At 61.3% G+C, this 19,715-nt stretch overlaps 1 protein-coding gene across 1 annotated transcript; it reads left to right on the top strand.

Annotated features, from left to right (window-relative positions):
- The first annotated feature begins 398 nt into the window (after nucleotides 1–398).
- On the top strand, nucleotides 399–19,510 carry TOLLIP (toll interacting protein). Its single transcript, XM_047878790.1, has 6 exons — nucleotides 399–584; nucleotides 10,767–10,916; nucleotides 12,090–12,272; nucleotides 13,414–13,566; nucleotides 14,383–14,473; nucleotides 17,099–19,510. The coding sequence occupies exons 1-6, from the start codon at nucleotides 552–554 to the stop codon at nucleotides 17,311–17,313; spliced, it is 825 nt and encodes a 274-aa protein (XP_047734746.1). The 5' UTR covers nucleotides 399–551; the 3' UTR covers nucleotides 17,314–19,510.
- The last annotated feature ends 205 nt before the right edge of the window (nucleotides 19,511–19,715 follow it).

The raw sequence follows: 19,715 nt of genomic DNA on the forward strand, positions 1-19,715 counted from the left end.
AGCAGCTCCCTCGCCCCCGTCGCGCCAACACATCTGCGTGTAAGGGCTCCCCCGTCCCGAGAATTTGGGGCAGCTGCAGGGCTACCCGGTCGCTTTCCCTCCGCTCCGCTCGGAGGCTCCGAGGTGGAGAATCCTGAAGTCACCCGCCCCAGCCCCTGGCTGCCCCTCCGCTCCACTGCAGCAGAGCCGCGCGCCCTGCGAGGCCTCTGCCAGCCACGTGATCGGCGCGACCGGCCGGCGCGCATGCGCACACGGCCAACTCGGGAGCCATTTCGCGGGACTGCGGCCCGGAGAGATCAGCTACGCAGGCGCCTGCCGGGAGCGCGCGTGCGTGCGTGCGTGCGTGCGGCGCCGGAAGGGGTGGGGCGGACTCGGCGCCTGCGCAGTGGGCGGTGCGGGGGCGGGGCCGGCCGTCAGCTGACCGAGGCGGCGGCGGCGGCGGCGGCGGCGGCGGCGGCCTCGCGGGGACAGCAGTCGGCGTCGCAGACTCCGGCGCCGAGGGTTGCGGGCGCGTCCGCTCCCGGTGGGCGAGGCGGAGGCCGCGTAGCACCATGGCGACCACCGTCAGCACGCAGCGCGGGCCGGTGAGGGTCCGGGCGGGGGACGGGGAGCGGGGAGCGGCAGTCTCCGGAGCCTCTGGGAGGGCCCGACGACGGGCTCCGGGCGGGGCGGCAGCGCGGCGGGGCCGGCCCGGAACGGGGGAGGCCCCGCACCCCGGGCGGAGCAGGCCCCCCGCCCCGCACTCTCGGTGGGTTCCCTGGACGGGGGAGGCCGCCTGCACCCGGCTGGGTCCCCCTGACGGAGAAGGCCCCCCGCACCCCGGTGGGTGCCACCCCGCACCCCGGGTAGAGGAGGTCCCTCGCACCCCGGATGGTCCTCACATGAAGGAGGCTCCTCCAGACTGTCTCTCTATAGAGGAGGACCCTGAACCCCAGATGGTCCCTGCGCTTCTCCCAGGCAGTGTGAGGTTCACAAGCCGCTTCCCGGGTCAGAGGCCACTTCTGGAACCCTGTGGTTGTTTATTTTTTCTTTGTTTTGCAAATGAGAGGGTGGGAACCGAGGACCTGGGAGGGACCTTCTCAGTTCTCGTTCTGAGGGCTCCTGTCTGGTCCCCAAAGCTCATTGGGCTGTTGCAGGAGAGCAAGTGTAGACTGGCTCAGGATGGCTCCAGGGTGAGGCGGCTTCCCAGCAGCTCATTCAGACTGCATCAGGAACAGGTTGTCACAAACGGGGAGGTTTTTATCAACAGCAGCTCAACACGGACAGTAGAGGACTGTTTTGGCCCTTTTGAGTAGGAAAAAGGTTCCTCTGATGGGATACCTTCTTGTGCTTTCAGTTAAGTCAGCTCCTGCGTGTAGGCTCCCAGGTAGCAGGGCTTCTCGTGGTTCAGAGGGGACGTGGATGAATCCTGTTTGTGCACACTAGAGGAGAATCTTCTCAGAACGTTGTTCCCGAGCTTGAAAGGAAAACCAGGTTTTGTTAGAAGCCCGCTTTAGGTCGAGACGCTTATCAGACCTGAGCGTGGAAGCGTCCAGAGCCTGTGAGGGAGTTCTGGGCCCCTCCTCGCAGTGTGTCCGTCTTTCCGTCTTCAGTGACTTACCGCGGGCGGGCTCACTGCCAGCAGGTTCCCATTTTATGCAACTGGGTGATCCGAGAAGCAAGGGACCACATCAGCAGCTTGTCTCTCTTCCCACATCCTCCTCCCAGGAGCAGTGGGCTCCTGGCCTGTCACGTGTCCCCAGCCTCCTGGGAGCTCCTTTCCCTCCTGGGAACTTGTGCGGAACTTCACTGGCGGCACGAGACTGAGTGTAAACACATACAAAGCTGGGCTCGGTGTCCTGTGTGAAGGGAGCAGTCAGGGAAGGTGAGCGCGTCCCGGTACCGAGGGGACATTCAGCGCGGTGACAGCACACAGCGGAAGCCCCGTCACCCCATAGCGAGCGAGTAGGAGTGTCAGTGCTCACACGTATAGGGTCTGTGCCCTCCCAGGGTTCCAGGTCTGACTTCCTCGGTGTGCGCTGTCTCCTGGCGTGTGTGACACTTGTGTGGCCTGCACCCGCGTGTGGGTGTGCAGCACACGGCTTGTCCACGTGCAGTAACGTTACGTGTGGGCCAGAGCTGCTGGGGGCTCCAGGGAGGTGTCAGCAGGGGCTGGGGTCTTGAGTGCCAGTGACGTACTCAGCCGTGACGTTGCTCGTGATGTTTGGGGCGGCCAGGTATGCCTGCCGTCAGGTTCTTCCAGCGCAGCACGGGAAACAAACGGGTCATAAGCACGCAGACGAGGCACGCACTCAGAGCTGTGCGTCTTAACTCCAGGTGGCCTGTCGCTATCGGGGTTGGGGTGGGTAGGGTTCTTGTGGGAGGTGCCACAAGCCGTGACACCTGAGGGAGGAGCTGGCGTTGTGGGGTTGGGGCTGGGGAGCAGGCAGGCCCGGAGGGAGAGAGGGTGGGCGCCTGCGGCACTGAGGGCAGCGGGCACGGCCAGGGTGCTTTTCCAGACAAAAGGCCCACGGGCAGCGAATGGGTTTGGTGCTTGGACTTCATCATCCGGTCGCTACAGTGTAAACCTGCTCTCACAGCTGGTGCCTGGCACGCAGCCCGCCGCTCCCCTCCGGGCTCACCGGCGGGCGGTGGCAGTTGTTACGGGTCTGGTGGCTCTCCTCTAGCCAGGGCGCACTGACTTGATCGAGCCCCACTCCCTGTGGAGGAACAGGACTAACACGGGTACCGGGCCGTGAACAGAAGGCAGCTGCCGTCCCAGCTGGTGGTGGCGAAGCGAGCATTTGTCAGTGCTGGAGTGCCGGGTCCTGAACGTTAGCCCTATGCCGGCGGGCCCCATCCCAGCGTGCCGCACCAGCACTCCAGGGGACCCAGAGCCTGGACTCACTGGGGGTACTCTGAAGTCCGACCACCGGGACCACCGCCTCCCGCCGAGTCCCCCCCCCCCCCCCCCCCAAGGGTAGCCTGCCTGGGGCGTGGGGTTCCTGTGTCCTTGCTCAGGGAAGCCTGAGGGGCGGGCGGGGCGGGGCCAGGACAGGGCAGGGTTAGCTCCTCCGGGTTGCCCCTGCTCTGCCTTGTCCCTTCAGTGGGGCTGAGAGGGGTCTTTGGCATTTGTCTGTCCAGGCTGGTTTCTTCCCGGAGCCTCAGCTGAGCGATGCCCCTGACCCGTGCTGTTTGCCCCACTGGTAACAGTGCTGGTATTCCTGTAACGACAACCTTTTTCTTTCCAGGGTTTCTGTCCAGTGCACAGACTCTTGAGAGGCACCTGATGGGCCCCCTGCCTTGTTAGAACTCAGGGGAGTTCACTCGGTGGTGCCATCAGCTCATGGGGATGGGGATCAAGGCTCAGTCAGAGGCAGCATCAGCTTTTTTGGGCTCCCTCACAGATGTGTGGGTGGCCCCCACGGAGTTCAGGCTGATGGGGCCCTGGCTGAGCATGACCCCTGGTCATCCTTCTAGAGGGGCTGATCAGTCAGCAGGTTTGGGCTGAGCCCACCGCCCTCCCCTTGAATACCCCCGTCCCTCCTGAGCCAAGGTGGTCTGCTAGGTGGTGTTCCAGTGACCTGAGGCCCTGCAGGGTCCTCATCAGCCTCATTTGACAATGATTGTTTTTGAAAGATAACGTGGTAAGAACGTTCTCACTTGCACATAAGTGTAAACAAACGAACATGTAATTAAGTAAATGCAAAGAAGTCGCAAATGTAATAGCAGTGTGCAGATACTGATAATTGTTGCTGAACCAGTGACTTCATCAGGGATGGCAGAGGGTGGTGTTTGTATTTTGTCCCGTGTTCTGTGGTGATTAACTGGGACTGTGTGTCCTGAAACACAGTTGTACAGCAAAGGCTGATCAGGCTCCATTCTTGCTCGGGAACTTCCGGGATTCGCAGGGAAGAGTGGTTTTCTCTTCAGGCTCGTGTTTGGCGTTTCTTTTCTGGGCACCATGGCGAGCCCACGGGCCTCCTGCTCACACTGTCTGCCGTGGCACGCCTTCTTCTGCTCCAGTGGACCCACCTGCCCTGCCAGCCCCTCCCCGCTGGCCCGGGTCCTACTGCTGGTGGGCAGCCCGTTTCTCTCTGCTCTGGCCCGAGGCTGCTGCATCCAGGGTCGGAATTCTGGACCTTTCCGTAGGTCACACCTTGTTGGGGTGCGGTGACCTTACTGGCTGCACAGAACCTTTCTTATTTTGTCTGATGTTAGCGTGGGAATGTTTGCCTTAGGGTTTTTTGGTTTTTTTCCCATTCTTTGACTTGATATCTTTCTGCACATTTATATTTAAGATTGGTTTATCGTCAACAGTATGATAGATTTTTAAAGTCAAATCTAAGAAGTGTCTTTGTTTTTTAAGTGAAACGTGTTAAGTAATTTTATATACTTATACACATGTTTTTTTCAGATGTTTTCCTTTGCACGTAGGTTTGTCCATTTTTTCCTTTTTTTCTCCTTCTTTTGGGTTGATTAAATACGGTTTTTGAAATTCAGTTTTTTCTTCTTTTCTGCCCTCTTCGTGGTTATCGTAGAAGCTTTAACATGCAGACTTACCGGGGTCTGAAGTCAGTGATATTTACCCGCCTCCTGATCAGGACGTAACCCTGAGGGACGTCTTCCCAACAGGGGTGCAGTTTTGTTACATATGCCGTCGCTGTTTCCTCTTCCTGTTCCTCAGACCTCCGGGCCACTTTGTTTTGCTTTGAGAATTTCCGCTGGAGGCTGGCTGTCCCGGGTTTGGTTTTGAAATGCCACCCGCCGCCCCTCTTCTCGCCTGTGCGGGGCTCTGGCCTGACTGTCGTCCAGGTCCGCACGTGCCGTCCTTCCCCTGGCATCGGCAGCCGCCCCCCGCCCCCGCATTTCCAGGACCCTCCCCCCATCCCCCCAACCCTGTCCTGGATCAACACTGTGGGCCCGGAGGTCTCAGTCCGGTTCGCTGAGCAACACTGAGCTCTGACTGTGGGCCAGTTGTCTGGCGTCTCTGCGCCTGGTCACCCGACTCGCGCAAGGACGGACTGTGGCATGAATGCAGCCTGGCCCGGGCCCAACCCGCAGGAAGCACCTGAACGTGTGAGCTGCTAGGTTCCTGCAAATTCATTTCCGCTTCTCGAGGAACCCTGCACTTCCCCACGGCCGTCTGTGCCCTTTTGTGGGCACCATTTACCATCCCCCACACCTCCCACCACTCTGCCCCGATGCCGTGGGGGCCGAGGAGCTGCTGGTGCAGGGCTATGGACCCTGGGAGGGCTGCTGCGTGAGCTGAGGGCAGGAGGCCCCTGGAGGCTGCCTGAGCTTTGGGGGACCGTGGGCAGAGGGCGTTCTGAACAGGGGCACGACAGCGGTGCACTCAGGGTTCAGAGGCTCCCCCGGCTGAGTTCTCAGGCACTCTAGGCACGGTCGTCACCCATGAGCCAGCGGACAGCAGCCTCTCCCTGCTCTGAGGCCACTGTCTCTACCTGGACTGTCCTTGCACCAGCTCCTTGTCTTTTCTTTTTTTAAATTGTTTTTAAAGGTTTATTTATTTTGAGAGAGGGGGAAGGGAAGGGGCAGAGAGAGAGAATTCCAAGCAGTTTCCGCGCTGTCTACCCAGAGCCCGATGCGGGGCTCGAACCTGTGAACCACGAGATCGTGACCTGAGCTGAAATCAAGAGTTGGATGCCCAACCGGCTGAGCCCCCCAGGCGCCCCTCCCCCTTTTCTGCGTGTCCTCGTTCACTTGGGGACCCTGGCTTCGGGTCCCCAACACCATAGTGGCTGCCTGCCTCCTCCCTCCTCCTAGGTCTCCTTCCTGAACTCCACATCTGTGTGTCCTGCCGCTCCTTGCCTTCTCCCCAGAAGGTTCCAGACAGCGCCAGGCAGCCCCTGCTTCCCTCACACCTTCCCCTGCATCCCCCCCCCACCCGTCCCGTATGGAAGTGGTTCCACCCTGCACAGCACTCAGGCTGGAACATTTGGATGACCTCGCCTCCCCTCTGTCCCCTTAGGAAGCCCTGCCTCTCTGCCTTCAGAGCAGACAGACTCTGCTTCTCTGCCTCTGTGCCACCCACACACTGCCACCCTCGTCCAACCGGCCCACCTGCGTCACACTCTGCGGTTGGATGCCAGGCGGGGCTCAGTGAGAGACACGGCAGGCCTGGCTCCTCGCTGTCCAGGCTCCCTCCCTTGGGACGTTGGGGCCAGCGCCTCGGCCCCCTGCAGTGGGGACTCAGTCAGCGGCCAGGCTGGGGGTCAGAGCCACCCCCCCATGCGGTCACTTGGGGGGACAGGCCACAGGGTGTGATAGGCCGCAGCAGGACAGGCCTCCGGGACCGCGGGGAGGCTCCAGGGCCCCTGGCCCACCAGACACTGTCCCGAGGTCGGGGGTCCTTGTCCCGTGAGCGCCTGACTTCGCCACCAGGCCCTTGGCACCCCTGCGGTTCTTGGCCACGGGGGCTTCTGTTTCTGTGCGGTCACATTCCTCCATCCCCTTCGGCCTCAGTTCCAGTCGTGAGTGGTGTGGAACGAGAGCCGTGGGACGAGCCAGGGACCACGGAGGCCTTTGTGTGGGGTCCCCTCTGGGGGGTCATGGTGTGGGGTCCGGAGGCCTGAGTGCGTCCTCACGGCGGATGCCAGCCCCCGGAGGGTGCGGAAGGAACCCGAGGCCTCGGCGTGGCTGACGGCCCGCACGTCGCCACGGTTTTGTTGGGCGTCGTGTTGCCCTGGACTCGGTGGGGGACGCGGGCGCTGTGCCTCGCGGCAGCTGCTCTCACGTTAGTTTTCGTGCCACAGGATCTCTCTGTCCTGCCACCGAGCCGAGGCGCCGAAAAGAACACCCAGCAGTGGATTAGGAAGTACTTTCCCACATCACGCGAAAGTTAAAAGTTCATTAAAAATTTTCCAGATGTTTTGGGGCGCCTGGGTGGCTCAGTCGGTCGAGCGGCCGACTCCAGCCGGGTCACGATCTCGCGGTCCGGGAGTTCACGATCTCGCGAGATCTCGAGTGATCTCGCGTGAGTGCGAGCCCCGCGTCGGGCTCTGGGCTGACGGCTCGGAGCCTGGAGCCTGTTTCCGATTCTGTGTCTCCCTCTCTCTCTGCCCCTCCCCCGTTCATGCTCTGTCTCTCTCCGTCCCAAAAATAAATGTTGAAAAAAAAAAAATTGTTTTTTTTTAAGTTTTCCAGGTGTTTTACCTTTACTGGAAAAGTAACAGTTGAATGAATTTTTAAATTCTTGGGTATGTCGGTACTACATTTGCATGAATAGCTAACGAGTATGCGTAATTTGACGTGAGTAAATAAGTTACGTTAAAGGTTGCTCAGCAAAAACGGATACCAAGTGAAGTGTCAACGGCTTTTCAGTTTTTAAGCTAACTTTTAACGTAAAAACTTGAGTCGTTCTTAGCCCCGCATTAACTGAAGAGTCCTGTTTGTACGTAGAGCACGAGTGGGCGCACGGGACAGGAGCCCTAGACGGTGCGTCTGCAGCCCTAGACTTGACGAGGGGCAGCAGGCAGAAGTGGTTTTGCAGCGCTCCTTGAGAGACCGCCTGCCCCAGGCCTGGGTCGGGACTCCATGTGTTCAGCCTGTAAATGTGAGCCAGGTTCCGTTTTCAGATGTGATCTGTTACTTACGTTGTAGCAGGAGTGATCGTTCTGTTTTCCCTCCAGGCTGGGAGCCAGGATAAAGCATGTGTTTTTACGTGACCCTCCCTCCATCACAACGTGGCAAAAATCAGTCCTGAAAATTTAATACGTGTCAGTAATACAGGTGTTACCATGGCCTTTGCAGACTGTCACTGGGGCAGGAGGGTTCATGTCGGCGCCTGGACGTGCGTGGGACACCTGACGCGTCACCATTTTGTCATGAGCAGGGACTGGTTAAGGTGGTGGAACCTGCTCGCTCGGACGAACTTGGGCTGCGACAGCGGGCAGGCCTGTCTGGTAGCTCCTGGGCAGCAGGTGCATGACCAAGATTTTGTAAGATTTTTACTTTGTAGGAAGTGAAGCACGGTGCCCTTCCTCTTTCTTCCTTGTTAAGTTAAATTGGAATTTTTTCTAATAAACCTGAAATTTTAGAGTTATGGATCAGTTGCAGACGGTGTGGAGAGCTGTAGTGTGCTCTCATAGACGGTATATCTGCACCTCGTGTCACCAAGGTCCACTGGTCACAGCCAGAGACCTGGCTTTGGCTTTGGTACGTGACTGCCACTGCAGGTTTGATTTGGACACCCCACGTTTCTCCCGCCGTCCCTCCTGGGCTCAGTTTCCGGCTAGGGCCCCGCGTGGCATCCAGCTGCCATAGGTCCTCCGTGGCCTGCGCTCCAGGGCCATCTCAGACTTTGCTCGTTCTGGGGACTGTGACAGCCTAAGGCCTGCTGCTCGGGGGTTCTGTAACGCGTCCCTCGGGTGGGAGAAGACCACGGGACACGATGTCCTCCGGGCTTCTCAGGAACCTGGTGTCCCCCAGCCTGTCAGTGCTCAAGGGGTCCACTTCTCTCCCTTCCCGTGTTTTGTTTGTGCTATTAATTCATGTGATAAAAATCCTTGTCTCACATTTATAGTTTTATCGTTAAAACCTTGTTGGAAAAGAATACTATGTCTTTGGCCTTTGATACAATTTTATCCTCCCCCACCCCCAATTAAAAAGCAGAGTGTTCTCCTTAAGCCCAGATGAGTTCTGGAAGTCCTGTACTGATGATGGGACGAAGGAGATAGACATACGATCCCCATGCCTGAGCAGCACGCTGTCACCACCATCCCTGCGTATGCGTGTGTGGTCCACAGCCCACCCTGCTGGGTCCTCCGAGCTGCGGTATGTGGCTTGGGGTGAGCAGTTACTCTCAGACCAAACGAGAATGTGGTCTGCGTGCGTGAGTCTGTCTGCCAGCCGTGGGTGCAGGCACCGGCCACAGACCCTGCGGGCGGAGGCTGCGAGGCCCATGGACGGTCGGCAAGGCAGCATCCGTCCCGGTGTCAGCTGGGTAGAGCTCTGGCTGGGGACGTGGCTCATGCCTACAGCAACTGGCAACTGACATCGGTCTCACAGCCGTGAAACCGGCCACAGCATCTCGGCCCTCCGGGAGGGCATGCGCCCTTCTTTGCAAGGCGAGCCCTGGGCCCTCCTGGTGAGCCGGGAGGCCCCCTGGGAGGCAGCACTCTCCTCACCTGGCAACGCCGGGCCTCCCGGGCGCTGCTGCCTTCCCTTCAGTCTGTAATGAGTACTCAGGGCCCCTCCAGGCTGCCCGGTCCAGACACAGAGAATGAGAACGAATGAGATGCTGCCTCCGCCAGGCGCCGAGATCACTCCTGCACGTCCCAGCGTGGGAGGGCCTGGCGTGGGGTGCAGCCAGGAGAGGTGTGCTCTTGCTTGGCAGAGAAAAGCTGCCGGGGCACCCAGCTGACTGCTGCCAAGGGGGAAGTGGCCGGGGGGAGTTCCTGGGCCCGGGGTCCTGGGTTGGTTTCCATTGGTTTCCGGGCCTGGTTTGGGTGGTCTCCAGGCCTGAGATGGGGACACCGACAGGAACCTAGACCTTTCTGGGGACTTTTGAAATGAAACAGCAAAAGGCACTTGGGGAGAAATGCCTCCCCAGTGGTGCTTGTGAGCTCAGCGAGTGTGGAGCTTCCTGGAATTCTGCTGGATGCCTGGTCCATCCGGAAGTCCAGAACTCCAGCAATTGAGGCCGTAGGATATCCAGCACCCGGACGGCTGCAGTGGTCCCTAGTGGCTGGCGTCAGTAAATGCCGTCTGCCATAACTCACTGACACACGGGGGTTTCCCTTGGCATTTCTTGAAAATAATGCTGCTTGGAGGCTCTTGTCCAGAGTCCTGTGTGGTGTCCCCGTGGGGCGGCTAAGGAGGACCCCGGACCACCACAGGCAGCACTGGCCCTGTGCCGCAGCTCGTGTCCCGTTTCGAGGACAGGCCCTGCTCCCTTCTGAGGGGGTCTGTGGCCCCAGGGGCTGTGCCAGTAGTTCATCTGGGCATTCCAGACCCTGAACCCAGGGAGACGGCGGTGTGAGGCTGCTCGGGGTGGTGAACACTCAGTGGGTCCTTGCTCTGCTGGCCCTGGGACACAGCCGCCCCCTCTGCTCGTGTGTGCCGGGAGAGCCTCGTCCAGGGCCAGCACCGCCATATGTCGCGACCGACTCCCGCTTTAGCCGCTGCCCCTTCACGGACAACTGGCTTCTGGGAACCTTCGGGCCACCGCGCAGCCCCCCTCCCGGCGCGTTCCCGCCCCATCTGGGAGCCGGGCCCTTGTCGGGAGGCCAGGCCACCTCTTGGACATAGGGTTCAGCAAGAGGCAGAGGGGTGAGGTCTCTGGGGCTCTTGTTTGTCTCTTCCTTCTGTCTTCTGGGGCGGTGCTGAGCTTGAACTGTTGCAGGCGAGGGTTTTCCTTGTGACTAGAAACCCAGCTTCCAATTTCGTTTCGCTCCGTGTTTGAACGAGCACGTTGCGGCCCACGGGCCCAGCTCGCCCTGGTGGCAGCAGGCAAAGCAGATCACAGACACGCAGGCAGAGGGTGTGTGACACCTGGACGTGGCCTGAGACTGTCCAGGGAGCCGGTGTGAGCAGGAGAGTCCGTGGTTAGTGGCCAGAGCAGGTGGCGAGCCCCCAGGGAGGCCGGCGTGCGACCCCTTTGTCCCGAGTGACAGGGCTCCTGGCCAGAGAGCAGCCGCCGTGGGCGCGGGCAGCGCGGTGGTTCGGGGCGCTTGGGCTGCAGACCCTCCACCCACGGGCCCCTCACTGCGTAGACGAAGAGGCTGAGCTCCCACCCCGCTAACACGCCTGCACTCTCTCCGAAGGTGTACGTCGGCGAGCTCCCGCAGGACTTCCTCCGCATCACGCCCACGGCTGCGCAGCAGCAGGTGCAGCTGGACGCGCAGGCAGCCCGGCAGCTGCAGTACGGAGGCGCGGTGGGTGCCGTGGGCCGCCTCAGCGTCACCGTGGTGCAGGTGGGTGTCCCGCGTGGGGAGCGCCGGCCCCGGCTGCCGTGCCACACTCTCTGCGTGGACGCGTGCTTTGCTGAGGCGTGCTCCTGAAACATAGCTGGCGAAGCGATAGACGTGAAAAGTAGCGACAATTGCCAGGTTCTACCAGAAGGAGCAGGAATAGTCAGTAACAGCTTCACGGGCTCGTGCTCTGGGCCGGGCACGGGCACGGGCTCCTGTGTGTGGACGGCCTCGCGGCTGCCGGGAAGGTGAGGGCGTGAGGGTGGGCTGGCAGCCCCTCCAGGCCGGCCCTGGCTGCTGAACGGATCCCAAGGAAAGCCAAATGCGCTGTCAGGATCTAAAGTGGTTTTGGTCAGCACGACTTCCTGTAAAACCGCGAAGCAAGGGAAGTCACTGCACGCGGTTTTGAGGAGACGCACACATACGCAGACAGAGCCACGGTCGGGCCTCGCGAGTTCCGTGGGTTTTATGGTGGCCACGCGTCCCAGATACTAGCTCTGGCCACGCCCCCAGGGCCGATGGGGTCACCTCAGGTACACACGAGCCGCCAGTCCGCACCCTCCACACGGTCCTCCCAGACCCTCGTGGCTTGGGCTCCCACTTTGCCCGCTGGGCCTCGCGGCGTGGCCAGTGGCTTCCCGCTGCCTGTGTGGTCACCCTTCCTCCCCTGGTCTTCGCCCAGCCCCCGCCAGGGCTGTTCCCTCATGTTCCCCTGTGGGGTTCTGTGTGGAGGCGTTACGGTCCAGTCGGACCCGCTTGGAATGAGCATTTGCCGACCGGCCGCCTGGGCCCCCGGAGCCCTCCCCCTTCACCCGCATCCACGCTTTCTCCTCCCTGCAAACGCAGCCTGTCTGGCCGAAGGCTGGGCTCCTCGGGGCTCATGACCCGCAGCAGTGGACGGAGGACAGAAAGTGAAGCCGGGCCGTGGCTCCAGGGTGGCCCTTGGCTCTGATCAGCCTCTCCAGAGGGGACGTCGGAGTAGCTGCCCTGCGTGGCCCAGCGGCTCCCTTCACTTGACCAGTGGCCTGCTGCACCCGTTGCCCACGGGCACGATCGCAGCCACGTCCTGCTCCCGGGAAAATGCCGGAAGTGAGGAGTTGGGTGGAAGGCTGAGGTGGACGTGCAGCTCTCGCTTGGGTGGCGGCTGCTTGTTCAGTAACGTTGGTCGTGTTTCAGGCCAAGCTGGCCAAGAATTACGGCATGACCCGCATGGACCCGTACTGCCGGCTGCGCCTGGGCTATGCGGTGTACGAGACGCCCACCGCCCACAATGGCGCCAAGAACCCTCGCTGGAATAAAGTCATCCAGTGCACGGTGCCCCCCGGCGTGGACTCCTTCTACCTGGAGATCTTTGACGAGGTGAGAGGTTCTGCCGCCTTCACGGGCCCGGCAGGTGCAGGCCATGCACGGCGATGCCAGAGCCACGGGTGCCCTACCTTCCCGCCACTGAGGCTGCCCAGGAGCTGCAGGTGTGCCCCGACACAGGGCACGTCGTGGCTTTGTGACGGGTGTCCCGGGTGTCCTCGGAGGCGGGGGAGAGTATACGTCCCATGCAGCTACATTCAGAAGCAGCATCACCAGGGACAGGGACACCAGGCACTCTGTGGAGACGGTGTTGACGCGTCTCCCCTTCCCCAAGTGCCAAACTCGTCCCCAAACCCGAGGCTCGTGGAGGCCGGCCTTCATGACCAGGTGGGATGTAAAGTGTGTCAGACCCCATGCTGGGTGGGAGTGGGGTTCTTGGGCAAGTTGCCAGCCCCCCGGGTGTTCCTGAGGGGGATCAGATGCAGTGGGGCTCTTCCTGAGCCCGGTCCTCTGGGCCCCTGTGTGGGACAGCCCAGCCTTCCACGGCCCGGCCCGGAAGCTCCGGGGGCTCTGGTCGGCAGGATGAGAGGTCACAGGGAGTTGGGCAGCAGCAGGGCTGAGAGGTGGACCCCTCCCCCCGCCAGTGTGGTGCCCTCGGCTCTTTTTCCTTCCAGGTTGCTTCCTCCTACCCCATCTCTCCCTTTGCTTAGCAACAGGAGGGGAAGAACAGAGGGCATGGTTAGCAGGGAGAGTGCCTCCTTTCCCCCGTCCATGCCCGCTGGGCTTTGGACTTGCAAGGGATCCAGGGAGGGCGGGCAGAGACGAGACCACGCATCTCCAGACACTGACCACGGCTCTCCTGACCTTACAGGAATGAGGGCGGGGCCCCGTGGGGTCCTCTCTTCCCCTGGTGGGGACCTGTACAAGGCAGAGAGAGGGGCAGCCCCCCCACCCCCCCCAGGTTGTGCCCTCACTGCCTGGACCAGGGCTGAAGTATGCACAGTGCCAGGGGCCAGATACTGGGGTGGTGGGGAGAGGAACAACTCTTTGGAGGAGGCAGGCCCAGGGACGGGGCTTCAGGGTGAGGCTGTGGGTGGGGCCTCGGGTAGGAGGTGCCACTGTGGGGCGGGACCGCTGGGTGAGGGCGGGGTCTCAGGGCAGTGGTGGCCCCTGTGTCTCCCCGTGTCTCCCTCAGCGAGCCTTCTCCATGGACGACCGCATCGCCTGGACACACGTCACCATTCCCGAGTCCCTGAAGCAGGGCAAGGTGGAGGACGAGTGGTACAGCCTGAGTGGCCGGCAGGGTGACGACAAGGAGGGCATGATCAACCTGGTCATGTCCTACACGGTGAGGGCGTGGGCCGTGTGGGCAGGCTGAGTGGCAGCTAAGTTCAGTGGAGCTGTTTGTCCCCGAGGGACGGGACCTTGGCCAGCAGGTATCGGGTGTTTTGGCGGGAGGAGCGGCGTTGTGCGGTGGCCTGTGGCCGGGGGGCAGACTCGCCCCGTGGCAGAGAGGGGTCTCAGGGCCACACGGCGTTTAAGGGAGAAGCTGCCAGCCCTCGGGTCCCCTGGCTTGTGTGGCTCCATCGTCAACCCGCTGCTCTTGGGGTGGGAAGCAGGGGCGGAGGGGTCTGGGACCCTGGGCTCTTGCCACTGCCTTTGTCCCCCCAGGGGAGTGGTGGTGTCCTTGTTTTCACTTTGCCTCAAGGAAGTCCGCTGCAGGTGTGGCGGCACGGGGGTGGTCGGGCTATGAGGGTGGTCTCCCAGCCCGGCAGAATTTCGTCCCCGCTGCTCGTCCCTGGGCTGTTTGAAAGCGAATCCCAACACCGATGTGATTTTACTCAAACGTCTCGTTACGTGACTTTAACAGAGTTTTCACGTAAACACAGAATCGTGACCGCGATAGTTGAGCAGTTAAGATTTTAGAGGCAGTCAGGAAATGTTACAGGTGCTGACGCAGAGAGTACTGACTTGCTTCCCGGAACCGTGTTCCCTTCCGATCGCATCTCCATGGGAGGCTCTAAACAACCCCTGTAGCCGAACCACTCGCCCCGACCTTCCGCCAGGGCAGTGTTGGGACATTCACGTGGGCAGGGCCACACGGGAGGTTTCAGTGTGTGCTGTGTTCTTCTGTGACCCCGTGATCGTCCTTGGTGTGTTCTAGGCGCTGCCGGCTGCCGTGATGATGCCGCCTCAGCCTGTGGTCCTGATGCCCACCGTGTACCAGCAAGGTGTCGGCTACGTGCCCATCACAGGTGCGTGCCACTTCTCCTGCCCTGGGCTCTCGTAGTGCAGCGTGGAGGCTGAGCCCTGTCTGCATGTGACTCGTGGGGCCCTTCCAAACACGAGGGTCTGATCTTACATTTGAATCTTTTATGCGTCTGTGGAATATAGGATTTTTTTCCCTTGATCGTTGGCAAGTTGAAGTTGACGAGGTATGGAAACGTAATTTCTTTTTTTCAACATTTATTTATTTTTGGGACAGAGAGAGACAGAGCATGAACGGGGGAGGGGCAGAGAGAGAGGGAGACACAGAACCGGAAACAGGCTCCAGGCTCTGAGCCATCAGCCCAGAGCCTGACGCGGGGCTCGAACTCCCGGACCGCGAGATCGTGACCTGGCTGAAGTCGGACGCTTAACCAACTGCGCCACCCAGGCGCCCCTGGAAACGTAATTTCTAAACACGTTAGCGTATGCGTTATCGGCACGAAAGATCACGCTCTGTGGGGCAGAGTGAACCGTATGCCCTGATGTTCCCGTTGTGTCGTGTTCATTCACTTTTATAACAGTAGCAATTTGTGGCTGTACGGCAAAATCCAGTTGGATTGTAGCTTTCACGCCTTTGAATTTTCAAACTTTAATGTCAGCTGTTGGCTGACTCCCGCTCCTGGCTGCAACGGTGACTGGACTTCACCAGCCCCCGCGGTAGATGGCCGTAAAAGTAGGCAGAACGGAAGAGGTGGCAGCAGGTGGGCAGGCAGGACGGCGATCCCTCCCTGAGAGAAGGGAGGCGGGGCAGCCCCGGGTCACTGTGGCCTCTACCTGAGATGGCACGGTGCAGGGAGTTGGGTCAGAGCACAGTGCCGTGGGGAGCCCTGCTTTGCGTTGAGGTCAGTGTGAGGACCTCTGTCCTTGGGTCTCAGTGGCGCCCTTCCCTGTGGCGGTTAAAGGGTCTGTGTGAGCTTATGGTTTAACTGCCCCTCGTTGGAGGTTGGAGGACGAACAGGCACCTCGTGGGGCTCACCGAAGGTATGAGCGCCCGGGGCGGCCGTAACAGAGTCCCACAGACAGCGATAGCCTAAGGCAGCAGGAATCTCTTTTCGCCCTTCTGGAGGCCAAAGCACAAAGTCGAGGCATGGGTGGGCCGTGCTCCCGGGAGTCGGCAGCAGAGGTGCTGGGGTGGGACCCTTGTGGTCCCCTCTAGCTTCTGGGGCTCAGGCAGCCTGGGCCGTGGCTGCCTCGCTGCCTCTGCCTCCGTGGTCACACGGCCCCTCCTGGAGTCTGTGCCTGTACCTCTTTTCTCCGGGCGCTGCTCCCAACGGCCATCTTGTCCACGTGTGCCTGGGTGGGGACCTCACACGTGTTTCTGGGGGACGTGCGGGGACCCACACGGCCAGCAGCACCAGGACACGTTCGGTTAACAGAAAGTCTGCCTTCTCAGGAGACCAGATGTGTCGCTGGCCTTTTTCTGGTTTCTTAGTTCATTGTATAAATGAGAACTTTGTGCTCAAGTTTGCTCTAAAATGTTTATTTTGGGAAAGGCCAGACTTCTGTGTAATTGGAGACTTTGAACTTCTCTTTTGACGTGCATCGATAAGCTTTGGGACATGGAGTTGCAGGAAGTTACCAAGGAGAGGAAGTCGTTTCTGCCTGGACGTCTCGGACCGAGGCGCCACCGGCCCCAGTCGCATTTCCCGCAAACAAGGACTTGCACCCGCTGCCCCTGTTTGCGTGAAACTTGTGCTGCAGCGTCTCCTTTGCTGCGAACACAGACTTCCCTGACCTCATCGGGAGGGTGTGCATGTGCGTGACGAGTGAAGTGGGGTGTGCGAGTGTGTGCGTGCGCACGTGTGACCTGCGGGGTTCGTGTGCATGGGTGTGCGCGTACGAGATGCGTGTGTCTGCGGACCCTGCTTCCGGAGGGCAGGCAGAACCTTTGAGCTGTGGCCCCCACGGGAGGGGGCTAACTATAGGTGCTACCCCCCCGCCCCCGGCAGGCAGAGACCCATGAGCTGCAGGGGTGGGGTGGGGGTCCCACGGGGGAGCTGATCCTGGGAGCGCTAAGAAAGAGCCTTTCAGAAGTTCTCTCTGCTTCCGTGTTTTCCTGAGCCAAAGTAGTACCTGGGAGGCACGCTGGCCGTGGAGCCAGGGCGTGAAGGACGCCAGTTCCTAAGAGATGGCGAAAGGTGCCCCCTGGTCTGGAAAATCCTCCGCCGCTGTTCTGCCCGTGTTTCCATCCATCCTGTAGACAGTGGACTGGAGAGCTGGGTCCGCGGTTCCTCCCGGCTTGGCGTGCGATAAGAAATGCTCGCGGGTGCGTGCCTGGCTCTCGGGTTTCGCTAGCGTGCTCGTGGGCGGCAGAGGGACCCGCCTGGTGCACAGCCCGCGCCGTGGTCACCAGCGGGGCCGTCCACCCCCTGTGCCGGCCGTTCCCTGGCAGAATTGCTTTGTGGCCTTCAGGTCCCGCAGGCGGGCCCCTGTGGTATGATCCGGGACTTTAAGAGACCGCAGCTCGAGCGGCGCATCCCGGCTCTGGGATAGCGAGCACCTGCTGTGGAGGAGGGCCGCGGGCGGTGGAGTCGTGCGTGGGGCCGTGGGCCGGAGCTCGGTGTGGGCGTCGGTACCGTCGCGGGTGCCCCTCAACCGCATCTCACTTGCAGGTGTGCCCGCCGTGTGCGGCCCTGGCGTGGTGCCCGTGGCCCTGCCCCCGGCGGCCGTGAGCACCCAGCCCCGCTGCAGCGAGGAGGATCTGAAGGCCATCCAGGACATGTTCCCCAACATGGACCGGGAGGTGATCCGCTCCGTGCTGGAAGCCCAGAGAGGGGACAGGGACGCGGCCATCAACTCCCTGCTCCAGATGGGCGAAGAGTCCTAGGGCCCCGGCCGCCACGCTGCCTCTGCCCCTCTCGACCTGCCGGCCCCGCCCCCCTCCCCGTTCCTGTGAAGGAGCCCCGTGTAGCCTTTTCTCAGCCATCTGTAGCCCCAGTCCTCACCCTCGTTTGGGATGCATGCGGGTCGCTGGTCCCCAGCCACTGAGTGCCACCACCGCTTGGGTGCGGGTGTGGGCGGGCCTGTCCCTCGCTTTGTCGGGAGAAGAGTGGGCACGTGGGCCGTGTCCCGTCCACACGCTCTCCCCCCTGCCGCTTGGGGACGTGTGTCTTCGAGTGCCGTGTGCTTCTGCTCCGCACGCTGTCCCGAGAGCGCCCCGTGCGAGCAGCCTGACTCTGCGGCGCTTTAGAAAGCGTCCCGTGCCCTCCTGGTTTGACGATGGCATGCGGTTACTTTGCTCAGTCGGGGTAGACCTCGTATTTCAGGCACAGAGAACATCGACAGCCGATTGGGATGGTTTTTACGAGTCCAGCTTCAAATTCACGTCCGTCCCTTGTTCCTTGTCTGTGGTCCGGGGCCGCTCACCAGCGTCCTGGGCAGGCTGACCTCTGTGTTGCCGGCCAGCGGCAGGTTCAGCGCTGATGTCCGTCCACCCGCCTGTCCCCACCTGTGGGCTCTGGAGCAGGGCTGCCCTAGGGACCCCCCCGTTAGGCGTTTTCCTGCTGTGTCTCACGCCGACTTTGTGGGCTGTTTTTCCGAGGGACTGCCCCTCTGCTCCCTGACCAGCTCTTGGGACAGAACGTGAAACCGAGGGTGAAAAGTAGAAGGGGCAGTACTTCGTGTTTGTTCATTAAAGGGTATCAGGAACCGTTGGCTTACAACTGACGTTGATTTAAGCAAACGTGTACCAGTCCTGCGGGTTCGGTTTGGACAAAAAAAATAGCAAACCGATGAATGTCTGGGGCTTCCTAGAGGCAAGGGGGGCATGTGCGGCGCTGTGGACCGCGTGGCGGCCGAGGCTCCCGTTGTGACCACAGGACGGGACAGGGTGGGGGACACCTTGTGGAAATCTGCAACGTGGGAGGGGTCTCGGGCACTGCTTAGCCCAGGCGCGTGCACGCACACTTGCCTCCAGATGGTCTTGTTGCCGTGGGCCCCGCAGCCCCCAACGGTGTGGCCCTGCGAAGGCTCAGCCTGAGGACCGGACTCCGTCCAGCCCTCGGTGCACGCGGGGCCACCTGTCAGTTGGAGGATGCTGCCGCCAGCGGCGAGTGCGCGGTGGCCTGGGGTCGGCGCACAGAAGCCTGAAGGAGCGTGTCCGGCTGGCGTGGCGGCCTCACCAGGCGAGGGTTCTCCATGAAGATTTGCCTCCACTGAGTCCCGACCACCGGCTGGGACGTGGGAGCCCTGCCTTCTCGCGAAGCAGGACTTCCCACGTCGGACGGTTTGGGCCCGCGTCCTCGCGCAGATTCCTCCCCAAACGGGCGAAAGCGTTGGGCAGGCCCGCGGCTCTCACTTGGGGGCGACCTTCACGGACACGCATCCGGGACCCCAGGTCCCCCCGGGCCCCAGTGCCGCCTTCTGCCTTAAAGCTGTGGGGGTGTTTGTGCGTGTCAGGGACGTGCTCCCCTCGGGGACAGGCACCAGGCTAGCTCACAGGGCCTGGGCTGGCAGGAGAGGGACCCTGAACCTGTCGCTTCTGCTCCCCTTTTCTTGCCGACACCGTGTTTGTGGCGTCCCAGAGAGCCTGCACCCGGCCGGCCATGGCTGCCTGTGCTAGGCTGTCCTTTCTTCCTGCGCGCCCCGCTGTCCTGCGTGTGGGCTCGTGCCTGTGGCGGCCCGCTCCTCCTGGGGGACGGCACGGTTCCTCTGAAGCGGCCGCGGCGTGGCCGCCACGGACTCCCACGAGCCAGGGCGGCTACCGGTGCCCGGGGCCCCGGGGCCTCCGCCCTCCGCGAGCTGGTCGGTGCGTTTCCTCTGGTGGCAGCCCCGGCGCTGTCAGGGCGGTGAGGACACGGTGTCTGTGCACTGGGTTCTTCCCGCGGCTCCTTCGGCGAACAGACCCCCTCCAGCGGCACGTGTGCGGCGTGCTGGTGGGAACGATCCTCAGAGCTTTCTCGAGTGTCTGTTGGGGTGCAGAGTCCGGATCTATCTTTGTAAAATATATTTTTGCTTATCAGCCTTCTAATTTAATAAATGATATCTATAAAAATAGAGAATTAAACTCCTCCGATGAAACTTGACCGTCTTGGTTCCCGAGTGGTTTTTCACTTTGCTTGGAGCACACTGGCTAATAAATCACTTGCAGGATGTACGACTAGAGGGAAAAGCCGCTGGCTCGGTTCAGAACGTTACCCTGAAAGGTGCACGTTACCCTGAAAGGGCAGGAGGTTTGCGGTTTGGATTCCAGGGACGGGGAGGAGGCCCCGGTGCCGCGGGTGGGACTTG

Source organism: Prionailurus viverrinus, chromosome D1 (assembly GCF_022837055.1).
Source record: "Prionailurus viverrinus isolate Anna chromosome D1, UM_Priviv_1.0, whole genome shotgun sequence".
In the NCBI taxonomy this organism is placed as follows: Eukaryota; Metazoa; Chordata; class Mammalia; order Carnivora; family Felidae; genus Prionailurus; species Prionailurus viverrinus.